This window comes from Amphimedon queenslandica, unplaced genomic scaffold (assembly GCF_000090795.2).
Source record: "Amphimedon queenslandica unplaced genomic scaffold, v1.1 AMPQUscaffold_12876, whole genome shotgun sequence".
NCBI classification, from domain to species: domain Eukaryota; kingdom Metazoa; phylum Porifera; class Demospongiae; order Haplosclerida; family Niphatidae; genus Amphimedon; species Amphimedon queenslandica.
The window spans coordinates 26,869-44,205 of record NW_003546888.1 but is presented as its reverse complement, the minus strand read 5'-3'; the positions used below and the strand labels follow the sequence as shown (position 1 = coordinate 44,205).

At 35.4% G+C, this 17,337-nt stretch overlaps 5 protein-coding genes across 5 annotated transcripts; all 5 read left to right on the top strand.

Annotated features, from left to right (window-relative positions):
- The first annotated feature begins 11 nt into the window (after window positions 1-11).
- LOC109586428 (uncharacterized) lies at window positions 12-1,260 on the top strand. Its single transcript, XM_020002612.1, has 2 exons — window positions 12-244; window positions 300-1,260. Exons 1-2 carry the CDS (start codon window positions 108-110, stop codon window positions 1,096-1,098), a joined length of 936 nt encoding a protein of 311 aa, XP_019858171.1. The 5' UTR covers window positions 12-107; the 3' UTR covers window positions 1,099-1,260.
- A 446-nt stretch (window positions 1,261-1,706) lies between these two features.
- Window positions 1,707-2,650, top strand: LOC105314487 (rab9 effector protein with kelch motifs-like). Its single transcript, XM_011408683.2, has 3 exons — window positions 1,707-1,761; window positions 1,811-2,368; window positions 2,533-2,650. Exons 1-3 carry the CDS (start codon window positions 1,737-1,739, stop codon window positions 2,556-2,558), a joined length of 609 nt encoding a protein of 202 aa, XP_011406985.2. The 5' UTR covers window positions 1,707-1,736; the 3' UTR covers window positions 2,559-2,650.
- Window positions 2,651-6,678: 4,028 nt separating this feature from the next.
- LOC109586432 (uncharacterized) lies at window positions 6,679-8,552 on the top strand. The gene is made up of 7 exons (XM_020002619.1): window positions 6,679-7,025; window positions 7,089-7,145; window positions 7,220-7,392; window positions 7,441-7,593; window positions 7,636-7,822; window positions 7,874-7,939; window positions 7,997-8,552. Exons 2-7 carry the CDS (start codon window positions 7,115-7,117, stop codon window positions 8,368-8,370), a joined length of 984 nt encoding a protein of 327 aa, XP_019858178.1. The 5' UTR covers window positions 6,679-7,025; window positions 7,089-7,114; the 3' UTR covers window positions 8,371-8,552.
- Window positions 8,553-8,818: 266 nt separating this feature from the next.
- LOC109586425 (uncharacterized) lies at window positions 8,819-15,127 on the top strand. The gene is made up of 15 exons (XM_020002608.1): window positions 8,819-8,951; window positions 9,050-9,427; window positions 11,036-11,432; window positions 11,485-12,039; window positions 12,180-12,352; window positions 12,424-12,618; window positions 12,894-13,086; window positions 13,346-13,567; window positions 13,696-13,794; window positions 13,886-13,954; window positions 14,073-14,192; window positions 14,248-14,283; window positions 14,473-14,673; window positions 14,815-14,871; window positions 14,940-15,127. The coding sequence occupies exons 2-15, from the start codon at window positions 9,137-9,139 to the stop codon at window positions 15,125-15,127; spliced, it is 2,796 nt and encodes a 931-aa protein (XP_019858167.1). The 5' UTR covers window positions 8,819-8,951; window positions 9,050-9,136.
- On the top strand, window positions 14,417-16,595 carry LOC109586433 (uncharacterized). Its single transcript, XM_020002620.1, has 8 exons — window positions 14,417-14,762; window positions 14,815-14,871; window positions 14,940-15,112; window positions 15,156-15,308; window positions 15,364-15,553; window positions 15,610-15,672; window positions 15,750-16,115; window positions 16,275-16,595. The coding sequence occupies exons 4-8, from the start codon at window positions 15,294-15,296 to the stop codon at window positions 16,298-16,300; spliced, it is 660 nt and encodes a 219-aa protein (XP_019858179.1). The 5' UTR covers window positions 14,417-14,762; window positions 14,815-14,871; window positions 14,940-15,112; window positions 15,156-15,293; the 3' UTR covers window positions 16,301-16,595.
- Window positions 16,596-17,337: the final 742 nt, after the last annotated feature.

Here is a 17,337-nt window from a genome sequence, read left to right as displayed (position 1 = left end):
AGCTAAATGAAAATGATGCGCAGCCATTAGAATTCCCTGATATAAGTGATGTTCCTCACACGCTTAATGCTAGCTACTTTGGGAGTTTTCCAGTTGAAAGAAAACCCATGCTTGAAGTTATTACAAGTTTGAGCATTAAGTTTAGTCTGCAAAAATCATTGGCTGCATTTGATAATGATCCCACATTTATCATGAAAGACTGCTTCGAAAGTCCATTACATTTTTGGAATCTTGAACTTACAGAGTAAGCATTTATTTTATGGCATGATTATAAATAATCATTCTTTTATTTTATGTAGTACTGATAAAGAGCAACGATATGATGCCGAATTGAAATTAAGTTTTAATGTGTTATGTAAACTGAGAAAGGCAACTGTTGAAAAACTAGAGAACGATCGACAAAAAATATTCTCTATTTGTCAAAATGTTCGTCGATCAAGAATTGCTGGATCAGTCACATCACTAGTTGGAGGAGGTTTAGCAGTAATTGGTCTTGGGTTGATACCAGTCACTTTTGGAGGCTCAATAGCATTATCTGTTATAGGAGCTGGTGTAGGAGTAGCTGGTGGGGCTGTATCTATAGCTTCTACTGTAACAGACAAATTGATTTCTAAGCATAAACTTAAGAAAGCCAAAGCAGTAATAGACGTTGACAAACAGCTGATGGAGCAAGTAAATGAAATCTTTATGGAACGATACGCAAGCATAGCAATAAAAGAAGAAGCTGTTGCATTTATACTTCAAAGTCGCCAGTTGCTAAGAACTGGAGCTGTTGCTGCTACAAGTGGAGTACAAGTAGCAGCTCGATCGGCATTCCATGGTGGTGCGTTTACATTGAGAGTGACTGGAGCGGCAACAAGGGGAGTTGTTATAGCAGGAGGAGTAGCTACTGTCCTCACTGTGCCACTAGATCTTGGTGAATTGATTTATAATTCTGTCAAGCTGTACAATAAATCAGAAACTAAAGCTACGAAGTGGTTTGATGAGCAATTAGATATGTTACGTGCGACTCTGGAAAAACTACAGACCCAAAATAATTACTGTGAGACCAATGACATACTAAACGAACATGCAGTGCTAGAAGAAGGAGAAGTTTAAGTATCTAGTTATGTGCATGCTAATTGTTATTGTTAATATTAAGTTTTATCAGGAATGCATAGTTTCATAGAATTGATGTTAGTTACAATGTTACATGCTTTGTGATGCAAGAATGCAGACACATTATTCTTGATTGTTAGTTTAATATTTTTATCTCTGTGATTGTAATAATGATGACCTCTTCATTGCAATGCAAACCAACTAATTGACTTTTTAAACTATAAGTTTCAGACTGAACATCTACTTTCCCTGTCATTCCACAAATTCCTTGTCATGCGCCCACCTTGTCTTTTTAGAGGAATAAACACTAATGTTCAAAGTACCTGTGATAAAAAATCTAATTTTTGTCGGAATCAACTCAAACCTTCTACACAACATAAGTATATACATGTATCAGAAGAACTTATAAAAGAAATGAATTCTCTGAGTCATTTTTGACAAATTTGGCATCATGTACTACTGTACATCTACTCTGACTCTGATTTTAGTTTAATTTTGGAGCCTGCAACATTAAAAGTTTGTAAAAAAGCAACTGCAAGACTCTGACCCTGAGGTCAGAAATAATCCATTCTGTAAATTGGGTGGGTGGGGCTGGATCACGTGAAGCTAAGCATAGATAATAGAGTCAAACGTTCTTGATGGATAGAAATTTAGATAGATCAGGTCAGTTCCTACGCTTACCTCTTTTATAATTTATTGTTGGTACCTACAGGTCAATATCAATTGAAATGGAGGACTGAACACACAACTGCAGTAGTAGGAGAGGCCCTGTACTGCTGGGGAGGGGACCAGGAAGGATTTGATGGGTCGCATGATTCTCCTACAAAGAGACAGTGTACTTCTGCTATTGATTCGTTTAACTTATTATCTGGTGTTTGGTCCTCTCAACCTACTAGAGGTACTCCTCCGTTGGGTATCATAGGAGTCTCCTGTACTACCATTAATAATAATATTTATTATTTTGGTGGTTGGTGTGGCCATGGCTCCTGCTACCATAACAGTTTGAACTGTTTAGACACTTTAACTCTTCAATGGAAAGAATTACAACCAACTAATAACAATTCTGTGACTAAGAGAGGCTATGGTGGTATGATAGTAATGGGAAGTGAAGGTGAACCTCAACAATTACTGGTTATTGGCGGAATAGCTTCTGTATCAACTATTACACATTATCATCATCAATTTGAATATGATAGTTCAATGATTATGATACCTGGTCTTGATGATCATCTTAGTACTAATGAACAGAATATCTACAACCTGTCCAGTGGTGAGTGACTTGGCATTTTATAGAAATATTTGTATAGAAATTTTTAAAAATTATTTTGATTCCGGAATCAAATTACATATAGTTTATTATAATACTGTTTACCATACATAATATTACATAATAGCAAATAGCTAATAACATGCAGTTACGGATAATTATTTTAGGAAAATGGGTCGTTCCATTTGTGTAACAGACGCTCCAACTATCTGTTAACCAAACTTTATTCTTAATCAACACGAAACTCACAACTAACTAACAACACACTTATATAGATATTATAAATGTCCAGAAGGTTCTATAACATACAAGAATACTTTACATGATTGTTCTAGAATATACTTGAATAAACACATAATATATAATTACAATAGTACACAGAGAGTTCCGGATCCATCTAGAAACAACTTCTTACATTTCCTCCCTTCCCCTCTGGCACGAAGTGCTCTTCCTCTCCAATCTAGAAAGTGCATCTGCATTTGCATTTGCTACCCCTTTCCGATGTTGTATAGTGAAATTATATGGTTGCAGAATCAAACTCCATCTAGTCAATCTTGCATTCTTCTCTTTAAACTTGTGTAGCCATTGAAGAGCTCTATGATCCGTTTGAATAATAAAAGATCTCCCTATGAGATATGCACTGAAATGCTTGATGGCTAGAATAATAGCTAAGCACTCTTTTTCGACTGTCGAGTATGCTTGTTCTCTCGGGAGTAGCTTTTTACTAAAATAAGCAACTGGTCCCTCATCTAAATTCTCCTCTTCTTGACTAAGAATTGCACCAACTCCTACTCCTCTTCTTGACGACGTTCTTCAGCTCGCTCCTCTCGCCGTCGCTCCTCTTCTCGACGACGTTCTTCAGCTTGCTCCTCTCGCCGTCGCTCCTCTTCTCGACGACGTTCTTCAGCTTGTCTCTGGGCCTCCTCCTGAAGCTTTGCTAAACTTGCCAAAGCTGCCGCTAATTGCTCCATCGGATCACTAACTCCTGTAATAAGACTTTCTTCCACTTCAGTACAGTCTTCCGTATCAACTGAAGTATAACTCTCTCTGAAAATATGTAATCCTCGCAACTGTCCTCTGTAGTCGTGTCTTGGTAAGTCCCGTAGAGAATACCGCCCTTGATTCTCTCGACTGTTATCCGACATAAACAGTCACACCAGACACTATAAACTTTAGTCTCTCTCTCTTGCAGAGATACAATAGTGGGTCTTTCCTCTACAACCGTTTGAGAACTATCCCACCGCTTCCACCAAAAAATGTAACAGACGCTCCAACTATCTGTTAACCAAACTTTATTCTTAATCAACACGAAACTCACAACTAACTAACAACACACTTATATAGATATTATAAATGTCCAGAAGGTTCTATAACATACAAGAATACTTTACATGATTGTTCTAGAATATACTTGAATAAACACATAATATATAATTACAATAGTACACAGAGAGTTCCGGATCCATCTAGAAACAACTTCTTACAATTTGTCATTGGACAATGTTTTCCACCGACTAGTAACTTTGTAATTGAAAAGATCAATTATAATAAAGGAATTATGTATGGAGGAGCAGTGACTGATGGTAATGGTGGAGATGTTTCTACTAACAATATCTACTTGTTTCAGTTATCTCATAATACAATAGTAAGTTAATGTTATACACTATCAGTATAACAAAGCGATTAACAGTAAGAATAATATGTCTTTATGTACTACATGTACATGTATATTTTTAGAATTGGGAGTATCTTAAACGAGGATCAGTACCTAATGATAGACTCAGACCTGAAGGAAGAGACTGTCATGCCAGTACTATTATCAATGGTGTCTCTACCTCACCTACACTAGTAGTGATTGGTGGACGAGATAGTAAAGACAGACTACTGAATGATTTTTGGTTATTAGACACACATCAGTACGGTTGGATGAAGGTATTGATACGTAATTATAACTATTATACCAGCATAATTCTTGTGAATGTGAATTGATGAAAGTATTATAGTCAAACAAATGTCTTACTATAGAAGCAGAATACCATAGGTTGGCATAATTTTTTTTCTGTGCTGCCCAGAAATTACCATAGATACCGGATGTGATTTTAATTTAAAACAGTGCGATATTGAAGGAAGCCACCCTGCTGCAGTGTTCTTGAGTTGTTGTTTACTAATTCTTGATCTCTTTTAAGCTGCTTTAACCAGTTCTTTTCAGAACTACTCTACTCACTGTACACACCAAAGAGTTGAAACCTGAATTAAGATAGATTCTAGTCTGAATCAGTGCTGATATCAGTCTGAATCATGGATTTTGGCCATCAGTCATAATGCAATAATGAAATCAGGCATAATACAATTATGATAAATATTTATATTAGTTCAAGCCAGAGCAACAGTCTTCACTAAAGCTGCTAGAATACTAAACACATGGTCTTATTGTCATACCAATGCTTTAAACTGTTTTTTGGTATTTTTATTATAATTGCAAAAATAAGCAGCAGTGAATATATTCTGACCTATGGTACTCTATTTTTTATTTTCTACAGATTCCTCTACCTGATTCTGTTACTGGCAGATACGATCATACTGTATCATCTTTTGTTGTTGGTCCTAATCATGTGTTCCTGATAATAGTGGGAGGTAATGTAGAGAGTGAAAAGGTATCTAGAGGAAAAGGAATAATGAAATGGACTGATATACCTGTCAGTGGTCCTAATATCACAATGGTAGTAGAACTAGGTAAGATCATTTTATTCATATCAAAAAAAATTGTATTCACCCTTGTGTGAATGTTCATTGACTTTCATTGTGATATTGTGCATGAAGTTTTATTCTGGCTGTCATGATGGAGGTATACTTTGTATACAGCCTTCAATGGGGAGAAGGTGTAATTTTACCAATTTTTAGCAGAGCAAAGGAGCTACCATCCAGAAAGAATAGATTCCAAACTTAATCTCCATTTCTGTACCACTACAAACATAGTGGATTGTAGGCAGATTTTAGCCTATTGGCCTAATTCCCACAATAGTAGCCAAAAATATGGTGTCCCACGTACTTGACAGGGATCTGGTGGATACATGTGCTAATCCATAACAAATATGCATGAACACTATAAAAATTAATTATTCTAGATAATTAATTATACTACTGTTAAATAATAAGTAGAATGATACGTTTCCTGAAATTTAAAAGTATTATTAGGCCATTGCTTCTTTTTTTCTTTTCTCTCCCTCACTCACAATCACTAACTTCTCTCCCTCAGTTTTTAATGATGGTCAATGGTCAATGGGTCTAGTATTAGATTCACCTAATATTCCTTTATTGTATGAACTAATACTAAAAGATAGAAGAAGGGAATTGATTGGAATGAATGAATACATGACAGATAAAGAGAAGGAGCTTCGAGTTATTAATAAGCATTTACGTCATGGCAATCAATTACTTCAGGAAGCACTATGTGAGACCAATTCACTATCAGGTACAAAAAAATTATGCCCATTATGTCTTTTGCTTTAAAGATCATATCTATCACCTTTAAAATTTTATATGGAAGTATACATAATAATAATATTGGCTTTCATTGTTGTACATATATTGTATGTACTCTTACATATATTTTGTGTAGTCTCTAGTGCTGCTGCTCTTATGGAAAAAGATGAAATAATACAAATACTTGAAACACAACTACAGGAAACTGAGAAGCAGTTAGTGCCACTCACTAAAAGTAAATATATTATCATAGCTATGTGACTTGCATGGGTTTATTTTTGTCATAAGTTAAAACAATTTTTTAATTTATGTAATTCCAGTGTATGGAGTTAAAGTCATTGAACTGGAGGATCGGCATGATTTTAAAGAGAAAAAGATTCATTTAGGTCAGCTGCTGAACATGCAGTTTCTAATACATGCTAACCTTTGTTTAGTATCACATGATGCATTTAATACTTGCTATTTTGATCACGTTATCATTTTATGTAGAAGATGAACTGGTTTTAAATGGAGAGAAAATGGATGTCACTCTACATGAACATGATCAATTTAGCATCAAAGAAACTAATTCTGTTGGTGTACAATTTGACTACTTGATCCCCTCAATGGGTATGTTTAAAAAAGACATTGATTATTTTACTTAATAATTACATGTATGTAACAGATAATTTGGAATATCTGAGTGATGTCCAGGTAGCAGAGAAGAAGTTGTTCTTAATTCAAGGAGACAAACCTCAACTGATGAATTGGGAGAAATATGGTCTAAGGATTGGAGTACAAGAAGACAGCTTACTGCCCTCTGAGACAGTAGAAGCAGCAGTGGTTGCTCTTGTAGGAGGACAGTTCCAGTTTCCTCCTAATACTGTGCTAGTGAGTGCTGTGTATGCAGTATCACTCTCAAAGCCTCTACTGAAGCCACTACAACTAGAGATACAGCACTGCATTGATTTAACAGGATGGCCAGATCTTGGAGGATACTTAAAGTTTGCAATAGCTCCCGTGAGCACAGCCAGTCTTCCTTACCAGTTCACATTAGTAGAGGGAGGTGAGTTTAGCTCTAATGGTGGGTATGGATCCATTCAACGTGAGAAGTTCTGTCTTATATCTATTTGTGGCTGTGATGGAGGAGGAGGAGGTAGTACCAGTTCTTCATCAGTCGTTTCATCTAATTTAGCTGGTTAGTAATTATGCACCTTCATAGTTAATTGCTGATATTTTATGATTAACTGATTTCTTATAGATCCTTTATCAGAGCCTGGGCCCAGTATGAGGACAAGGAATTCATCATCTTCTGGGGGTAAGTTTTATTTATGATTATTATAACATACACATGTATTTTGATCTCTTATTCATCATAATGTTATACTGTAGGTAATAATGTGTTACTTCAACAGCACCAATTAGAAGAATCAGCTAGTACTGGAAACAGATCTAAAAATTTCTTAAAGGCTGAAACATATGCTGGACTGGTTTACTATGAGGAGATTGGTGTAGAGGATCAGGTGACCTTTACTGCTGCTAAAAATTTGAACGCACTTCTTGAGGTGAGCCGCCGTTAAGTCATTTTTATATTAAAGATATTTTATGCATAGTTTATCAAGAAAGAACATTCACTAGCTAGAAGAGGACCTCATAAATACTTTCGCATTGCGTCTCCTGATGGTTATATTGAATTAAAGTTTGATGCTGAACAAGATGAACCATTTACTGGATGGACTATTAAGCCTCACATGAAACCTGTCAAAGTAATTATGGTGCATCAATCATAAATTAAGTTTATTGTACAGTTTCATCAAGATGAAATTGACAATTTTGGTGACAAAAATTATTCTCTTCCTCCATCTTGTCCGATATCAATCTATTCATCACCTGATGCTGTTCCTACACTACACTACTCTGTCCCAGTAGAGGGTGTGGCTGATCCTGTTACACTATATATTCACAGATCACGAAGAACCACTCAGCCTACTGCAGGTATAACTTGTTCTTCTAATATTATTATCTTATACATTATATCTATTATAGCTGCTCCTAGCAGTAGTGGCAGTGATGAAATTAAGTCAGTACCAACTAAAAGAAGAAGAGAAGGAGGTACATGTACATGTAAATAATATGTTATGACTAGCTATTCACTATTTTTACTTATAGATCTTGATATTAAAGCAGCTAAACAAAAGATCAAACAAGTTATGATTGAGAATCACACTGATTTTGCTGGACTCCTGCAGTTTTCTCTAGTCCATGTTGCTAGCAAACTGTTTGAGATTCATATAATTCCCCAGGAAGTTCAGAAGTCACCAACTTATGATGCCATATCCACCTGTTTTCTATCTATACTGAATTTATTGGACTCTAAGTCTGACCTAGAGAAACATTGTGTGAAGTATCTTGAGGCTCTGTCTAGTGTTGGGGGACCAATAGAATTTGCTGCTAATCTCTTGAGGGAAAAATGGACAACAGCTTTGGAAGGTGCACTTGAATTTGAACAGTCTGTGAAAAGAGTTAGAGCTAACGATAAATGATGTTGCACTTAATAATTTTAGTTTTTTAGCTCATGTTATTTTCTATTTTAAATTATTTTAAAAATGCTATATTTATGTAATGTTCCACTAGTTATTGTTTTTCCTTTGCTCCAACCAACTCTTTCATTCTTTGGATTATATTGCATAGTAAAAAGTCAGCCTCTGATAAGCTGATACTAGTATTTGAGAGATGGATGGATTCCAATAAAGGAGTGACTTGGAGGAAAGTACTTCAAGTTTGTGGCAATTATCCAGAGGAGTTTGGAAGAGTAAAAGAAATTAATGCTGTAATTATTATTTTAGTTTTATGTAGTAGTTTAATTATAATGGTTTTTTTATCTACAAAAATTCCTAAAATTCCTTCACCAAAATTGAATTTTTAAATTTGTTCAAATGACCCCTTATTGGGGTTCCAGAACTTGCGAGGTCTACCAGGAAATTAAGAATACCACTAAACCTGTAGACTTAGATCTATGCAAGTACTACACGTACTAAACTAACTGTCTGGAAGGTTAGGTGCTTAAACCATAGACGGTGGTGTACTGTCTATGCTTAAACAAGGGCTACCAGCTATCTGACCTGTAAGTAATTTTCGAATAGCAGAGAGAGAGAGACACCGGAAATAACTACTGGTAAAATGATCTATATCTAGATCCTCTATTCTTCTTTTCTTTAATAGATATTTCTAGTTTCATTTACACAGATTAGGGTTTCTCATTCACTTCAGTCATCTATTCAGCCCACGAGCACACAGAGATACAGGATAATGTCTTCACCATCCTCATTATCTCCTCAACAAGTGACGGATCATCCTCAATTGCTTGAGCCCCACAGTCTTGAGAGCCAATCCCGTTCCAGTACCTGGCCTTCTTCGCCTGACTCGACTAAAAAGATGCGTTATGCTTGGGGCAATATGTCTTATGCTGATCTCATCACTCAGGCCATTTTGTCGTCACAGGATAAGAAACTAACACTACCTGAGATTTATAACTGGATTGTTCAAAATGTACCGTATTTCTCTGATAAAGCAAAAAGTCCATCCACTTCTGGTTGGAAGGTAAATTAAAGGAGAGAGGGAGAAAAGAAAGTGTTTATTATATTGATTAAGATACAGTCATAATAGGCTGTACATTTACATATTTATATTGAAGCAAATGTAGATGTAGCTGCATTATGATATACATTACATGTAGTGTATATGTATTGAAAAGGAGGGAGGGAGGGAGGGTAGAAGAGAGGAAGAAAAAGTGGAGACAATCACGTCATTGAAGTGTGAATAAAATAATAGTGTACAATAGTTTGTTACCGTACAAGATGACTTACTGGCAAGGGATTAATGTTGGTAATTGGCAGTTTTCTGCAGAAATGACCAATAAAAATCCACAATTTTGTTTCAATTCTGAGCATGCATGCTCAATAAGATGTGGTGCAAAATTGCCAATAATATCCGCCAATTATACTGTATTTCTTTAAATAGAAGTTGCCCTTCAAATAGTAGCTGCCGCATCCAAATAGTAGCCCCCTCTGTGCTTGCAGCTATTGTAATAGTAGCCGCCCTCTAATTGAAGCCATAGCTAATTAAAATTTGATTAATTAATGTGCCACGTGTGCTTGTTGTTGTTTTTTGGCAAGACCTATAGTTTCTTTCCTATTACCGGGTTCCATATTGCCTTGTAGACATGGTGGCTTCTGACAACACTGTCAATTTCCATGCCTTTCAACGTTTAGCTCGAGTTAGCTTGATTTCTACACAATGGTGTGCACACACATGGTGAGTGATGGGTGCAGTCATTTGCAGGCATGACTGCCCTCGAATAGTAGCCCCTGTCAACTTGAGCTGAAATTTATAGTAGCTGCAGCTAGTAATTGAGGAAATACGGTATTTCCACAGCAACATCACCAAATATTACTCTTGCCAACGAAACGAATCATGTCATATGGTACATCTATGATGTTTAACCTTTTCCCCAACCTACTCTACAATGAAATCAGTGCATGCATGTATACAGGACGTAGAAGCACGAATTGCTTTCAATAACTGCACAAATGTGACTGCAAATATTCAAAAATAACAATTTTATTATTATAAATAATTGTTATTAAAAGTAATCTAAGAAGTTATTAATAGGTAACTAAGCTATTTAAATTGCTTTATTTGACCAATCAAACTCCTCATTTTACCTGACTATAATCTAATACTTGGCCTAGACAGTGTTTAATATTTGCTTCTCTAAACCTAAACCTCAATATGCAAGAAATTTAGACACCCATGGAAGTTTGGCACCCTACAGTATACATGTACATGTGTCACCTACCTTTCCTCCCTCCATCCCTCAATATCATTTGTTGTTAATGTAATCTTAAGTCAATAAATTTGCTACCAGTGAGTGTTTTATTATTTTCTGGACATATTAGAATCCGTATTATTTATTCATTAGTTCCACTTCTAATACACCCACTTTCAAAAAATGATGTCTCTTTCTACACCTAAGGACTAATTAATGTAATTATCTAATCTAGTTCACTTTCTCATTTAGTATAATACTAAACATATACATAATAAAACAGTGTGGCCATATATACACTTGTTAAAATAGTTATTATATCCATTTTTTCTCATCCTTATTCTCTCTCTTCTCCTACAATGCCTTTTCTCCCCTCACAGAATTCAGTGAGACACAATCTATCACTTCACAGTCGGTTTGTTAAGGTACGGAATGAAAGCAGTGGCAAGAGCAGTTGGTGGACAGTCAATCTTGATGCTAAGAGCTCACGTGGTAGAAGGCGCTCCTCATCAATAGTCTCGCCTGGCAAAACTGAGAAACAAGAAAAGAAGAAACACTTAAAGAAGATGAAAAATACACGCTCTTCTAGCCCATGTGACAGTCCCACCACCACAGGCTTCTTACAAGCATCTTGGAGCCCATCCTCTTATACTGACTGTCCATCTCCTACTAATTCTGATCAATCTGCTACCTACTTTCCTATAGCTTTCTCTCCTGTCCTTCAACAGAGTAGAAACACTACGCCTGTCTCTCCTGCAACTCATTCCCCTGGATCAAGTTGGTTCCTTAATTCCTCTTTTGTTAATGTTTTACTATTATCATTCTACAGGTCAGGATCGATTTCATTGGAGAGCTCAACACACAACTGCAGTAGTAGGAGAGGTCCTGTACTGCTGGGGAGGGCACCAGAGAGAATTAGATGAGCCACACTGTGATTCTCCTACAAAGAGAAAGTGTACTTCTGCTATTGATGCGTTTAACTTGTTATCTGGTGTTTGGTCCTCTCAACCTACTAGAGGTACTCCTCCCTTGGGAATTAAAGGAGTCTCCTGTACCACCATTAATAATAATATTTATTATTTTGGTGGTTTTTGTGGCCATGGCAGTTGCTACCATAACAGTTTGAACTGTTTAAACACTTTAACTCTTCAATGGAAAGAATTACAACCAACTAGTGACAATTCTGTGACTAAGAGAGGCTATGGGGGCATGATAGTAATGGGAAGTGAAGGTGAACCTCAACAATTGCTGGTTATTGGTGGATATTGTCCTATATCAACTACTACACAGTATCATCATCAATTTGAATATAATACAATTATGATACCTGGTGTTGATGATCGTCTTGGTACTAATGAACAGAATATTTACAACCTGTCCAATGGTAAGTGACTCATTGTATTTTATAGAAGTTTGTTATTTTGAGGCTGGAATTAAATTACATGTAGTTTAATTATTGTAGTACTTTTTATCCTATACATTGCATAAATAATAACATGCAATTCCTGATACATTGTATTTTAGGTCAATGGATTGTTCCATCTGTCAGTGGACAGTGCTTTCCACCAACTAGTAACTTTATAGTTGAAAGGATCAATCATAATAAAGGAATTATGTATGGAGGACTAGTGACTGATGGTAATAGAGATATTTCTGCTAATAGTATCTACTTGTTTCAATTATCACATAATACAATAGTAAGTTATACACTATCAGTATAATAAAGCCATTAACAGTGAGAATAATACATTTTTCATGTATTTTCTAGAACTGGGAGTATATTAAACCAGCACCAATACCTAATGATGGACTGTGGCCTCAAGGAAGAGATCGTCATGCCAGTACTATTATCAGTGGTGTCTCTACCTCACCTACACTAGTAGTGATTGGTGGAATGGATGATAATGATGAACTAGTGAATGAATGTTTATTATTAGACACAAACCAGTACAATTGGATGAAGGTATTAGTTACATGTAGTCATCATACTAGTATATTATTATAAAGGTGAATTAACTTAAATTTTTGGTATTATTCAAGCAAATAAGTCAGACCAGAAGTGGAATAGTTGCTTAGGGTGGGCTTAAAATTTGTAATCTCATCTGTCCCTTTGCTATTATTTTGAGCACTGCCCCTAAATTCTGACCCTGCAGCCACCTACTGTACATCAAACTATCCAATAACTGATACCAACATCACTCTGTATTAACTGTATACTCTACTTCTTATTTGCTACAGATTCCTCTACCTGATTCCATTACTGGTAGATTCTATCATACTGTATCATCTTTTTTTCTTGACCCTAATCATGTGTTCCTGATAATAGTCGGAGGTATTGTAAAGACTGAACAGAAAGACATAGGAGGAGGAGTAATGAAATGGTTTGCTACACCTGTGACTGATCCTAATATCACAATGGTAGTAGAGCTAGGTAAGATTATTATTTATTTATATCAAAAAATTGTATGCATGTGCTAATCCACACTGACCAAAACTACATGTTGGTGAATGACTGAACGTAATGCAAAATTAATTATGGTAGATACATGTAATTAATACCACTGTTAAATACTTAAAAGATAGAAAGTCATAAGTACATGTAGATATAGAATGATACATTTTCCTGAAATTCAGAAGTGTAATTTAGCCATTCAGTCTCACTAACTTATTTTACTCCTTCTCTCCCTCAGTTTTTAATGATGGTCAATGGTCAGTGGGTCCAGTATTAAATTCACTTAATATTCCTTTGTTTTATGAACTAATACTAAAAGAAAGAAGAAAGGAATTGATTGGAATGAATGAATACATGACAGTAAAGGAGCTTAATGAGTCTTTACGTCATGATCTACAAGTGGCTAGAATTAACAACCAATCACTTCAGGAAGCACTACTGGAGACTCAATCACTATCAGGTAAATCAAAATTACATAAACTAGTCCATTACTTTAAAGATCATAGCTACATCTATCACCTTAATACAGTTCTATTGTATTGTATTGTGCTTCCATTACTGTACAAACATTATTAAATACATTTTTAGTTTCTAGTGCTGCTGCTCTTATGGGAAAAGAGGAAATAATACAAAGACTTGAATTACGACTGCAGGAAATTGAGAAGCAGTTAGTGCCTGTCACTAAAGGTAATATTATTAAATCATGGTTATGTGACTTGCATAGGTTTGCTTCATTTTAATTTGGTCATAAGCTAAAACAATTTTTCTATTTATGTAGTTCCAGTGTATGGAGCTAAATTCATTGAACTAGAGGATCAGGATATTAAAGAGAAACAGATTCATTTAGGTCAGCTGCTGAACATGCTGTTTTCTAATACATGCTAACCTTATTATGAGTTGTTCAGTATCATGTATATTGTTAGTTTTAATACTTGCTATTTTGATCACGTTATGATTTTGTGTAGAAGATCAAATCATTGTTAAGAAAGAGAAGATGGATGTCACTCTACATGAACATGATCAATTTAGCATCAAAGGAACTAATTCTGTTGGTGTACAATTTGACTACTTGATCCCCTCAATGGGTATGTTTAAGAAAGACATTGATTATTTTACTTAATAATTACATGTATGTAACAGATAATTTGGAATATCTGAGTGATGTCCAGGTAGCAGAGAAGAATCTGTTCTTAATTCAAGGAGACAAACCTCAACTGATGAATTGGGAGAAATATGGTCTAAGGATTGGAGTACAAGAAGACAGCTTACTGCCCTCTGAGACAGTAGAAGCAGCAGTGGTTGCTCTTGTAGGAGGGCAGTTCCAGTTTCCTCCTAATACTGTGCTAGTGAGTGCTGTGTATGCAGTATCACTCTCAAAGCCTCTACTGAAGCCACTACAACTAGAGATACAGCACTGCATTGATTTAACAGGACAACCAGATCTTGGAGGATACTTAAAGTTTGCAATAGCTCCTGTGGGCACAGCCAGTCTTCCTTACCAGTTCACATTAGTAGAGGGAGGAGAGTTTAGGACTGATAGTTGGTATGGATCCATAAACGGGAGAAGTTCTGTCTTGTATCTGTCTGTGGCTGTGATGGAGGAGGAGGAGGAGGAGGAGGTAGTTCCAGTTCTTCATCAGAAGTTTCATCAGCTGGTTAGAAATTATGCTTAATTGCTTATAATTATTGATAACTGATTTGTTATAGATCCTTTATCAGAGCCTGGGTCCAGTATCAGGACAAAGAACTCGTCATCTTCTGGGGGTAAGTTTTATTCATGATCATTGTCATGTACAGTGTAGTTTTATTTCTTCTTTCATGTTATACTGTAGGTAATGATGCATTACTTCAGCAGCACCAATTGGAGGAATCAAATAGTACTGAAAATAGATCTAAAGAATTCTTAAAGGCTGAAACCTATGCTGGACTGGTTTATTATGAGGAGAAAGGTGTAGAAGATGTAGTGACTTTTACTGCTGCTAAAAATTTGAATGCACTTCTTGAGGTGAGCCGCCATTAAGTCATTTTTAATGATATTTTGTGCACAGTTTATTAAGAAAGAACACTCACTAGCTGAAAGAGGACCTCATAAATACTTTTGTATTGCATCTCCTGATGGTTATATTGAATTAAAGTTTGATGCTCCACAAGAGAAACCATTTACTGGATGGACTATTGAGCCTCACATGAAACCTGTCAAGGTAAAGAAATAATACTGTAGCTATGATGTGTCAATGAATTAATTTCATTATACAGTTTCATCAAAAGGAAATTGACAATTTTGGTGACAAAAATTATTCTCTTCCTCCATCTTGTCTGATATCAATCTATTCATCACTTAATGCTGTTCCTACACTACACTACTCTGTCCCAATAGAAGGTGTGGCTGATCCTGTTACACTATACATTCACAGATCACAAAGAACAGCTCATCCTATTGCATCAGGTATAATTTCAAGTTATTCATCTAATATATTATGTTATACATTATATCTATTATAGCTGCTCCTAGTGGTAGTGGCAGTGATGAAATTAAGTCAGTACCAACTAAAAGAAGAGAAGGAGGTACATGTACATGTACATAACATGTTATGTACATGTACATAACATGTTATGACTAGCTATGACTATTGTTATTATAGGTTTTGATATTAAAGCAGCTAAACAAAAGATCAAGCAAGTTATGAATGAGAATCACTCTGATTTTGCTTACATTTTGGAGAGTTCACTTAAAGAAATTGCTAACAAACTGTTTGAAGCTAAAATCATTACCCAGCAGGTTCAGAGGTCACCTACTTATGATGCTATAGCCTCAAGCTTTCTAGCTATAATGAATCTATTGGACTCTAAGTCTGACCTAGAGAAGCATTGTGTGAAGTATCTTGAGGCTCTGTCTAGTGTTGGGGGACCAATAGAATTTGCTGCTAATCTCTTGAGGGACAAATGGACAGCAGCTTTGGAAGGTGCACTTGAATTTGAACAATCTTTGAAAAGAGTTAGAGCTAACGGTAAATGATGTTGCACTTAATAATTTTAGTTTTTTACCTCATGTTATTTTCTATTTTAAATTATTTTTATTTTAAAATGCTATATTAATGTAATGTTCCACTGGTCTATTATTGTTTTTTCCTTTGCTCTGACTCTCATTTTTTGAATTATTTGCATAGTGAAAAGTCAGCCTCTGATAAGCTGATACTAGTATTTGAGAAATGGATGGATTCCAATAAAGGAGTGACCTGGAGGAAAGTACTTCAAGTTTGTGACGATCATCCAGAGGAATTTGGAAGAGTAAAAGCTGAAGTGAAAGAATTCCTTTCATCAGACAGAACCCATGACAATTATCAATTATAACATGGCCTATGCAAGCTTATTAAAATTAATGTGGCTGTGTGAGTGTGACTGTAGTTATTATTTTAATTTTACGTAATTTAATTATAATGGTTTTTATATCTTTCTTTTCGGCAGTGAAATTCTTTTATCAAAATTAATTTTTTAAATTTGCTCAAAGGACCCCTCATTGGGTTTCTGTAACTTGCTAAGTTTAAGGGTTTTGTTTAATGACTGTAAATGACATCATCAAACTATTCGTAGTTCTGATATCTGGTAATAGAGATGATTGATAAGTTAGCTCATTTCAGGTGAAGAGTGGGTAAGGAAGTACCTGAAAATATACTACAGGGAGTGCTTCTTAAAGAAGGTAAGAAGCCAGTAATAGGAATAGGGTTAATGTACTGTTAATCATGTCACACTATTTCAATCATAGTCAATACAATATTATAGTAACTATTGTGGACACTCTATAATCAGAACAGTATCAGTCCCACTACAATAATTACATTTTCTAATGCATATCAATGTCCTTATGCTATGTAGAAAGTTTGAGCTGATTCCCAATTCAATTTTTCAAGTTACAACCATATTTAAAAATATATATGCCAAAATTTGAAAAATAACCTGTACTATATAGCATATGGTCCTTTTCAAAAAATAGCTATGGAATCACCCAATCACCCCAAATTTTTATTACATTTTTTGATACATTATTGATGCCCTATGCTATGAGCTGTTTCTTATGTATTATGAGCATTATACCACCTCTATGTGTGTGTGTGTGTGCATGTGATCTATTGGTTTGGTTGATTAGTTTTTATGGTTCATTAATGAGTGTAATGGTAATCCTTATTGGGAAGAAAGATATGTCCATAATTAATTATACAGTAACTACCCAGA